The following is a 10,909-nucleotide window of genomic DNA, read 5'->3' as shown; positions in this document are numbered from 1 at the left end:
TATACATATATATATATATATATGTATATACAATATTTCCATGGGCGCTTAGCTGTCCACTGCTTCACTTGAGTGTATCTCATGTGTGATGGGTTAAATGCAGAGAACTAATTTTTTTTTTCATTCTATGGGGACATACAATGATGACAAACACATAGCATTTATATTTATTATCCCTTGCTGCTAAAGGGCTGTGTTCATTTGTCTGAGGCATAAGCAAAACGTTTCATGAACCAGTGGACAGATTTCAGTAAAACTCATCAGAACTGATAATTGTCTGTCCATCTACGGCTCAATAGCTTGTGGTGTCAATCCAATTAAAAATGGCCACCACAACTAAGCAGCCTAATATAAAAATGGCTATAGTTGAAGCCCTAACTGATCACACAAGATCTCACAATATTAAATAAGATTGTGACTAACATCCTTTACGGGCTCTGAAGGAAACAGCTATGTCCCTCTCATTCTAGGAGTTTAGATTAAAACTCTCGTTAAAGGCAACAGATGATATGTATTTCTTCAAGGCCTTTAATTAAATTGCATTAGAAACTAGATGATCATGACCACATAGATGAAATGAGTTTACAGAAATGTTATAATAGACATTAACAACACTTTTCTACCTGCTTGCCCTCTTAGCAGCAACAGTGCTGCTTTTGGGTGTAGCATTTCTTAATACACATGTTAATGTATTTTGTGGGAAGCATTAAATGGCACTTGCACAAACACACTGACCACATACAAAACGAGAGCACAGGAAGTGGTGACGTGGTTGACTTTTTAGGACAACAGAAACAACTAATAAGAAATGCATTTCATGTATTTAACAACATTTGTGAGAAAGAAGACAGGGATAGTCAAGTAAAATTGAATTATAAAGCACATTTAAAACTGCAGCTGTTACCTTGGTTCAAGGCAGTAATTAAAGAAAAAAATAACAAGATGTAATTTAAAAGCATCAAAATAAAAACATAAAAACACAAAAACAATGAGAAATAATTAAATACTAAATCAAACCATGCTGTGTTAAACGTCAGTGAATACAGGTGTGTTTTTAAGAGAGATTTAAAAGCAGGGAGTGAAGTGGCCTGTCTAATGTTGATGGGCAGATTGTTCCAGAGTTTAGGACCCGTGACTGAAAAAGCCCAATCTCCTCTGATTTTCAGCCTGGTCTTTTGGTACAACCAAAAGCAGCAGGTCTGATGACCTCAGGGCACGAAAAGGAACATATGTTTGAAATAGGTCAGAAATGGTATAAGGGCACAAGGCCATTTATGCACTTAAAGGTTAATAGGAGAATTTTAAAATCTATTCTGACACACGCAGGGAGCCAGTGAAGGGAGGACAAAACTGGTGAAATATGCTCAAACCTACGAGTTCCTGTTAATAGTTGAACTGCAGTATTTTGGACTAGCTGGAGACATGAAAGGGACACCTGACTGACCCCAACATAAAGTGTGTTACAGTAGTCTAGCCAGGTTGTAACAAATGCATGGATGATTTTTTCAAGGTCAGATCTAGTCAACACTGACTTAAGCTTAGCTATCTGCCTTAACTGGGAGAAGCTTTTCTGTAGAACAGTTAATCTGTTTATTAAACTTAAAGTCAGAGTCTAAAACCATCCCGACATTTGAAACAGACTGCTTGGCTCAAGAGAGTCAAAGTCAACAGGAACAGAGACAGCGGTAGAGCTAGGGCTAAACACGACTTCAGTTTTCTGATTGTTGAAACTTAAAAAGTTTGAAGCTATCCATGCCTTAATGTCATCAATACATTTCAAGAGAGGGTGAATTGTGCATGAACTATTTGGTTTTAAGGGCAGATAAATCTGACAATCATCAGCATGGCATTGAAACGAAAGACCATGGTTCCTCAGGATAAACCCCAAGGGGAGCAGATACAATGAAAACAGAAGGGGCCCAAGAATTGAGCCTTGTGGGACCCTGCAGGAAAGAGGGACTGAAGCAGATAAACTATTACCAACATTAACACAGAAACTCCTGTCACTCAAATAAGAACATCTAACGCTGCATCGTATAATGGAAGACTCCAAACTTTAGTGTTGTATACATTCATAGAAGCAGCCAGTGGAAACTTCATTATGATGCTGAAAATTTCATACATCTATCTAAGAAAGTCATACATGTTATTACACTTCTTCATATTTTCTGATAAATGTGTGTTTTAGAAGGAATCTTCATTTTCCAAACATTCTGAGCACACACAAATGCCTTCTCATATAAACACAAAGACACTGGTTGTGTCTGCCAGCAGCTGGCTCGGGCATTTCAGATGAAGCTTAATTGAAACTGATGACTTGTTGTATTCGTCCAAACAAGATCGCAGCAACAGAGCCGTGGAGCATGGTGGGATGTAAAAGGGTCAAAACAGAGGATAGTTTTTACTTCAAGGCAACTTTTAAATGAAGACTTGCTTCTTTTTTTTTTACCCCCCACAAAACTTTTCTTTTTATTCTTTCCAGAAGTTTTATGACTCTAAGTGGGTGAAGATGCAGAAGTTCTCACCTCTAACTCAGAGGAGCTCCACGGATCCAGCAGCAGGGATTTCACTTTGCTAATTTGCGCGATGTTTCTGTGGAGACCCGAGCAGCTGTGACACACAAACACTCCCAGGGTGTAGGATGCCCACTCCGGGTCTGCAAAGCAACATATGGACATATTGCTAAACCAATTCAAATGAAAATATTGGCAAAATGTAGAAGCAGAGGCATTTTTTTTAGCCTGATCTCACACAAACATATGGAATCTGAGCATTTGAGTGTCTTTATTATTTATAAATTGAACAACTTAATTTGTGTCCTCAAAAAAAAATTAAGTTGACTTTGTCTCCAGCCAGAGGTTGTTCTAAGCTGCTGTGTAAATGTTACAGCTTGCAAATACCCACAAATAACCACAGAATTCAACATAAATAACTGCAGGTTCTGACGACAATGAATGCAAAGCTGAGTTAATATAAACTACTAGTCTTGGGTCCAACTTGGATTAGCTCGTCCATTCAATTAAACCCAAATGGATGCTATTCAAAAACTATCTACAACAGGTAAGATATTAACTGTTTATAACCTTTCCACAGAATCCAACTTCAGAATGTCCATATTATTCATTCTTAAGTTCGTTTTCGAAGCCATTACGGGTTGCACTTGAGTGTAATGAGTATGCTTATTAATACTGAGTTTATTTATAGTTTGTAGCCATGTACAGTAGATATGGCCGTCACAGGAAATGGTAAAGTGACAGTAAGTTTTAATTGAGCAATAATCACCCTCCTACAGTCAGATACGTTCAATATAAATAACTTTCTTGTTCTAAACATGCAGTGAGCAGATTATTTGAAAAGCTGTAATAGCAGTGTAAAAAAGATGCTTGTAAAGAATAAAAAGAAAGTGGACACATCTTAGAAAGGCTGAAACATAAAATGTAAAGCTAAATCACTTGTCAGAGCTTCTACAAGAAAAGAACACTCCCAGATGTGCACAGAATAAAGCAGACAGGAAGTGACTAACAAGGTTGTCTCTGTGACCTTATTTTACACAGTGAAGGTGTGAGTGACAGCAGGCATGAAGCTGTTCTTCCACTTCATCTCATTTTCTCAATCATTGCTCAGATCAGAGAGACTCGGCTGCAGCAGTGAGCATCAAGGGGGTGGATCAGTGAATCTTGAATGAAAACTGAGACAAGTGTCTCAACTGACTTGCAGTGCACAAAAATTTAACACATGAACAAATCATTTAAACTTCTCTTCCTGCAAAAAGTTGCACCAATGCACTTGCAAAGAAAAATCAAGATGTTCTCTGAAAATGGGATGCAAACATCACGTATATGATTAGAGAGCACCAAGTATCTACAATTTAACGATCGTGAAACTTGATTTATCTAAAATTCAAGAAGCTAGAAGAACAGACACACAGTAACCTCTTTACATTTCCAAATCTTTACTAAACAAAGTTCATACATACACTTGTTACCAGTGTGCAGCATTAGGACAGCCTGTTTGACCATCATGGTGGAAGAAACCATACACCAGCATCAAGACACTTGATTGCAATGAACCACACTCTCATTTTAACTACATGTATTTTGTCATAATAATCAAAAAATCTTTAAATAAATTAAAAACCTCTTGGATCTTAACTGAAATGTTCACATTTTTAGCAGAAGTGTTGAGAAATGATGTTCAGTGTGACAGCTGATCGTTATTTCATCATGTCCAGCCTTTGTGGCTAACTGACTAAAAACTCATGAACACACACTATGAAGATAAATTTGTAGTTCAGAAAAAGTCTAAATGGGTTCTTAAAGGACCAGAAAAAAATGCAATAAAATGAATTAAAGTGTAACAAAGTGTGCCAGCAGCTCCAGCTTACCTGCAGCTCCACAGTCCACACACTTTCCATTCCCAGGTTTCTCCAGCAGCTGTTTAACACGCTGTCTGTTCCTGTCCAGTTCAGAAGCCATGAGTCTTTATTTCTACACCTGCTCAGATCCTCAGTGGCCCTCAGAGAGAAACTGTGGAGACGTGCGTCTTAACGCGCCTCCGACAGAGCTGAAGGTGTCATCTTTAGAAGGAAGGAAGCTGAAGCTCGGAGCTCTGCGGTGGATGTTGTCTGTGTCTTCAGGAGTCACACACACCACTGATGTCAGCTGTCTCTGAGTGAGACACCCTGTGGTCAAAGAGATGTGACTTCTTTTTACTCCAGTCAACACCCAGTTTCAATAAGACAGGAAGGGCTTTTAGAAAAGGCAGGAATGAAGCTGTACAATGAACAAGAAAAAATAGCTATCATAACAAAAAAATAAATAATTCCAGGAAAAGTATGACTGCACACACAATTACCAGACAACCAACTAGAATTTAACTCAGTCCAGTTTACACTGTGGGAAATAAAGGAATGCAGCACCCCCTAGTGGAGACCAGTGGACATGCATGTAATAAAGCATTCTTAAAATGTTAATTGTTGGGAAACATTGAGCTTTTCCTTGTTTCCCCTTCTTGTATATAGAAAGATAAATTAGAAACAATCTTTGTTGGTTGTTTAAACACACATGTTGAAATGCAAAAAAATTAAATGTGGAATGAAATACTGATGGTAGGAAGAAATGTAATTTGTGAATATTAAATTATGTGTAATTGTTGTCTTTATCGTTTCTTTTCTTGAAGCCTGATGTGATTGGCTACGGAAGTGTAGAGCTGTCACAGGAAGTAAAATTATTTTTGAGCTGTATCTCGTTATAACGAGAAAACTATCTCATTATAACGACATAGTTTACTCGTTATAACAAGTATCTCTCTTATAACGAGATACAGCTCAAAAATAATTTTACTACCTGTGACAGCTCTACGCTTCCGTAATTGGCGAATCAGAACCAAGGAGGAGGGTTTTGTTGCAGATGAACAAACAGGCCTGCACTGCGATCGATAAATAATCCGACTTTGCTTGAGTTTGACATGTAGGAGGAAAATATTTAACATAAACATCCTGATGCATGCCCAATAATCCAAGTAGAAAAATCTAAAAAAGTTAAGTCTGGTCTTCTGGACATTCAAAAAACCAAAAATAAAACAAAAAACAAAACAAAAAAAAGGTAGAAATGTTTCATCTTTCATCCAAAAGACTTCCTCAGTCTGAGGTGCTGTATTCAGCTCAGTCTTATAAATAGCACCTTCTCAGAGTGGATCAACCAGTTTGCTGCCGACAGCCAAAACCAGCTGCTCACATGATCAAGAAGGACCATCAGCCTAACGATGGATCATTAGCACACTGATGGCTGTTTACTACTCACAGAGGGCTGAGTGATACTAGCAATAACAGCATTGTAAGAGGGGGACAGTTGAACCCGGAGGCCTCCGCCCGTTTAATGATGGACAATTTCTTTTCACAAAGATGGCCTCCTAAGGAGGCGGACTGGCCATCGGGAGCGTCGGGACACTTCCCGGTGGCCTGGTTGCCGAGGAACGGGACTAAAGGCTCGGTTCGGGTCGCACGGACTTTATTATTTTAAATAAACAATTCACTTTTGCCTGGGCTCAGGTCTCACGCTGCACTGCAGCGACGGAGAAAGCCTGGCACATCCCCCGGCCGGGCCGGCCCCCTCCCTTCCTTTTCTGTGTGTCACTCACAGAGCAGAGACACACACACACACATTGCGCCCGCCCCCCTCCCCGCCCTAGGACTCGCGCTCCCGACGGTGTTGGCGCGCGGTGCGTGCATCTCTGAGTTGTAGAATGGAGCAACAGAGACAGCCAAAGAAGAGGAAAGGTGGAGCAGAGAGAGAGAGAGAGGATAAAAAAGAGAAAAGCTCTGGCCGCGGATGCTGCTAAGTGCTATAAATTAATGTTTGTTCGTAATGGAGCAGGTAAGAGAAACACTTGTGTTGAAAAAATTGAACTCTGGCACAGTTTATCAGCACAGCTTAATATCCACATGCTAGCTTCACTTTGAGGGACCGAAGTGGGCCAAAACTGACTTAATATAACAAATGTTTTTAAGTTTTTACAAAGAATATTGCAAATTTTATAATATGGGTTAGGATCTGAAAAAAGTTTAATGTTGAAATGTCTAGGAATTCAGATTTTTTTGTATCTAAAAAAGTTAAGTCAGGTCCTCTGGACAAATAAAAAAAAACTTGTTGAAACTTTTGTCTTTAATCCAAAAAACTAAGTTCAGTCTGAGGAGTTGCAACAAGCTCAGTTTCAAATAGCCTCTTCTCATAGTGGATCAACCAGTTTGTTGTTAACATCCAGAACTAGCTGTTAACATAAGGAAGACCTGCAGCCTAACAACCCCTAACAATGGTTTCTTTTCACAAAGATGGCTTCCTTTACTCCTCTCTCAAACCATAGTTCCTCTCTATCAAGGATGAGCACATCTTCATCCCTGAAAGTGACTGCTGGCCTGCAGATGAGTGTAAACTGCCGAGTCTTGGCCTGAAGATGTTGCTCTTCTGTGCTGGGCCAAAGAGCAACATCATCAGGCCAGGAGAACTCTGTGGTTTACACTCATCTGCAGGCCAGCAGTCACTTTCAGGGATGAAGATGTGCACATCCTTGATAGAGAGGAACTATGGTTTGAGAGAGGAGTAAAGGAAGCCATCTTTGTGATGAGAACTCATCCATCATTAAACAGGGACAGAGGCCTCTGTGTCCAACTGTAGCCCTCTTACAATGCTGTTATTGCTGGTATCTCTCAGCCCCCTGTGAATAGCAAACAGCCTAGAGCACTAACGATCCATTGTTAGGCTGATGATGGTCCTCCTTTATCATGTTAACAGCTAGTTCTGGATGTCAGCAACAAACTGGTTGATCCACTATGAAAAGAGACTATTTGAAACTAAGTTTGTTGCAGCTTCTCAAACTGACAGTCTTTTGGATTAAAGACTAAACGTTTCAACAAGTTTTTTTTTTTTTTTAATCTGTCCAGAGGACCTGACTTAACTTTTTTAGAATTTCTACCTGGATTATTGAGGATATTTTGTGTATACCCTTCATTACTCCAATAAATTATCTGAATATTAAAATCCTTGTATTACAATATTTTATTTAAACTTTATTTTACCAGGTAAAGTTCCGTTGAGATTAAGACCTTTTTTTTTGTTATATGAATAGCCAATACATATAAATAGTCAATAAGTGAAAACTCAGTTAGACGTGTGCAAACAACATGCATTCAAAGTGCGCTCAATTGAACTCAGTCTTGGTGGTTTGCGTTAATCAGGTGGTGGTGGCCTGGGATGGTATCAAAATTCCCGGCCTGGATTATTGTCCCAGTCCGCCCCTGGCCTCCTTTACTCCTCTCTCAAACCATCGTTCCTCTCTATCCAGGATGTGAACATCTTCATCCCTGAACGAGTGACCGCTGGCCTGGAGATGAGTGTAGACCAGAGTCCTGGCCTGATGTTGTTTATCTTCTGTGCTGGGCCATCCTTTTGGCCAGTGGCTGTTTAGTTTCCCCGATGTAAGACTGATCACCCTCCTGACACTGAACAACATACACAATATTACTCTGTTTGTGCCGGGGGACTAGATCTGGATTTAACATAAACGTTTGCATATTTATTTTGTTTGTGAATGACAGTGATGTCATCCTTTCTGCAATACATCTGCTGCCACATTATTAAAAAAAACTCATGAAAATGAGTAAAACCAGATGATTGTTTTGCAGAGAAGTTATATAAAATCACATTATTGTTTATCTGTGCAAACTTTTAAAACAGCTTAAAACTCACAGAATAGTGGTCAGATTAATACTGGGTTAAAACTGCAATGTCTGTCCACAAGTGACATTAAAATGATCATATTCAAAGACCACTTGTGTGCATTTTACTGCATACATTTTAATATCCAAGTTCACACGTTTGTTGCTCCCCCCCAACTGAACTACACCCCCACAGTTGGAACCCCATAATCCTATTTATATCAGTCTGAGGTGCTCACCAAGCCTCGTTTGTAGAACGACAATATGACGAGATGTGACGCAATCTGTGGAACGCACAAAGACACTAAAAGTTCCTCAAGTTTTATTGGTTTATAAATGAGTTTATAACCCAAATAAACATAAATATCTGCATTTCAATATTTTAGTTACATATTGTAAATATTGTTTATCCTTTTATCTTAAACCATTTAAAGTAACTACATTTTACATGAATCCAGTTTTTGCTAAACTGTGAAAAACAATTGTACAACTGCAGAGAAGTCGTTAACTGTATTGTCTGTGTAAAAACATAAGAACAAAGAGTAATGATTATTAAACATTAAGTTGCATACATCAGCCATGTGAGAATGTAAACAAGGGAACAATGAGAAACATCTTCTGAGATGGAAAAAAAACAAAACATTTGGGATTTTAATGGTTCAGCACTTTTATTTTTCAAACTTTTTAAAAATTCAATACAAGGTAAAAAGAAGTCACATTTTAAACAAAATGTGGGTATATCCCATAGGAGACACAAAACTGAACTTTTCAGAAGCAAATTAGCACAAAATAGATAAGAAAAAAAAAAGCAACACTTGCTCCTGTCCTAAAGACAGATGACTACAAGAAAAATGGTTTTGTTTCTCACGAGTCCAGGAAATCTAAGGAAGCAAGAATTACAGTTGATCTGGTGTCACAACTTATATAATCACATTATGTTGTTGGTTTTTCAATGTATGACACCTGATTATCTAGAGGAGTTGGAACTGGAACGAGAGCGGTGGCGCCTGCGACCAGGAGATCTGGAGCGAGAGCGGCGACGTACCGGGGACCGCCTCCTTGGGGAGCGAGACCTAAACAAAAATAAGATGCAACGGTTTAACATTTAAACATATATAAAATGAACGAATGAAAAACTGTTTGTGGATGGTACCTTCTCCTCATGCGTGGTGGGCTGCGACGCCACATTGGTGGTGGTGGGGGCATCCTGCGGGGAGGAGACAGTCTACGAGGCGGAGGACGGATCCGCTGAGTCAGCACAGCAGCTGCAGTGATTTCCTGTCCATCTATCTGACCTGTGTTAAGAACAATCAGTTATTCAAAGTGAAAGCACACAAGCATGCCCAGATGAATTCTGCAATAAGGCGGCAGTAAGACGAACCTCCGTCCATGTGTTTGAGGGCCTTCTGAGCCTCCTCGGGGTTCTCAAACTCCACATAAGCACGGCCTTTACTCAGGTGTGGGTGGAGCCTATCTATCTGCATCTCAATCTGTTTTATTTTCCCGTAAGTAGAAAAGATCTCCTGGATGTGCTCCTGTTAGATAAAAACAAAGACTCAGGAATTTTGAAAAAGAAAAAAAAAATTTGAAAATAAATAAATAAATTAAACTTTTTTCATAACAAATGAAACAGGCTTCTTGTTTCCCCAGTTTGCTCAATGCAACCTCATAGTGTCACCTCAGAATTATTTTTTTATTATTATTTGAATTTTCTATAAATCTAAACTAAACCATAATATAAAAAGTCTGATTTTTCCTCATTTATTTAGCATCTTAAAAATGCTGCCACTTAGCCATGTTTACGATTGTAGCTCTCAAAAGAAAAACAAACTGTTTTCTAACCTTGGTTATGTTCCTGGTCAGCCTTCCTAAGTGAACCTTGGTTGGTTTAGGGGTGGGGCTTCGTTTTCGTCGTTCCTTGTCCTCTCCCCTCTTCTGTGTTTTAGAGCTAGGAAAATGACAAAACAATGAATAAACCATATTATGTTTCAAATAAATGCAACTACAAAACAATACATTTTGCAAAATATGCTGAGCTGACATCAACAAGAGGACTTACGGCGAGCGGGAGCGTCTGCGGTTGTCATGGCGCCTGCGGCTGGGGCTTGGAGAGCCCGAAGAGCTCGAAGAAGAAGATGATCGAGAGCTTGAAGACCCGGAGCGGCTAGAACCAGAGGAGCTGGATCCACTTGAGGAACCAGAGCTGGAACCAGAGCTGCTGCTGGATGATGAGCTAGATCTGGATCACAATGAGAACAAAGAAAAACAGTTAGTTAGAAAACAGCCAGATCGAACTTTACTTCTGATATGAGCATAAATCTTAAAAAGATGGCAATAGAAAGCAAACCTGCTGCTGCTGCTGCCAGAAGAGGCGCTGCGACGTTTCCTTACTTTATCCCGTCCTCTCTCCTTTTCTCCTTCCTTGGTACCAGTCTTCTCTTTACCTCTATCTTTTGTTTTCTCATCTTCCTTTCGTTTTGTTGGTGATGGTGCCCTTGAGACAGGAAAATAAATAAATAGTTTGGTCGAGTTTACAATAGTAATTAAGAGTTGATGTTAATGAATAGGGAGCATATTAAAAAAAAAATAGTTTGAACTTCAACACTAATCAAATCTCATTAGTCAAACAACATGTAAACAAAAAAGAGCAACTTCCAAAGCACACTTTTTTGTCTGTGTATATATATATATATATAT

General features: G+C 39.2%; 2 protein-coding genes across 3 annotated transcripts in view; both read right to left on the bottom strand.

Moving 5' to 3' along the window:
- Positions 1-4,499, bottom strand: part of LOC119421661 (arf-GAP with dual PH domain-containing protein 1-like) — a 20,873-nt gene extending 16,374 nt beyond the window's left edge. The window contains exons 1-2 of one of the 2 annotated variants that reach the window (XM_037689008.1): positions 4,385-4,499; positions 2,526-2,656 (exon numbers count right to left, since the gene is read on the bottom strand). In XM_037689008.1, coding sequence (XP_037544936.1) covers positions 2,526-2,656; positions 4,385-4,475 — 222 coding nt within the window. In that variant the 5' untranslated portion in view covers positions 4,476-4,499. Of the gene's footprint in view, positions 1-2,525; positions 2,657-3,635; positions 3,656-4,384 lie in introns of those variants that run through there. The other variant, XM_037689009.1, reaches the window with a different exon arrangement.
- A 4,463-nt stretch (positions 4,500-8,962) lies between these two features.
- LOC119420996 (RNA-binding protein with serine-rich domain 1) overlaps positions 8,963-10,909 on the bottom strand; it is a 2,761-nt gene continuing 814 nt past the window's right edge. Inside the window, exons 2-7 of the mRNA XM_037688384.1 lie at positions 10,560-10,706; positions 10,272-10,451; positions 10,055-10,160; positions 9,594-9,747; positions 9,366-9,507; positions 8,963-9,285 (exon numbers count right to left, since the gene is read on the bottom strand). Of these exons, the coding sequence (XP_037544312.1) occupies positions 9,180-9,285; positions 9,366-9,507; positions 9,594-9,747; positions 10,055-10,160; positions 10,272-10,451; positions 10,560-10,706 (835 nt within the window). The 3' untranslated portion in view covers positions 8,963-9,179. The remainder of the gene's footprint in view (positions 9,286-9,365; positions 9,508-9,593; positions 9,748-10,054; positions 10,161-10,271; positions 10,452-10,559; positions 10,707-10,909) is intronic.

The sequence above is a fragment of the Nematolebias whitei genome, chromosome 15 (assembly GCF_014905685.2).
Source record: "Nematolebias whitei isolate Nwh7 chromosome 15, NemWhi1, whole genome shotgun sequence".
Taxonomy (NCBI): Eukaryota; Metazoa; Chordata; class Actinopteri; order Cyprinodontiformes; family Rivulidae; genus Nematolebias; species Nematolebias whitei.
This window is presented reverse-complemented; position numbering and strand designations above follow the sequence as displayed.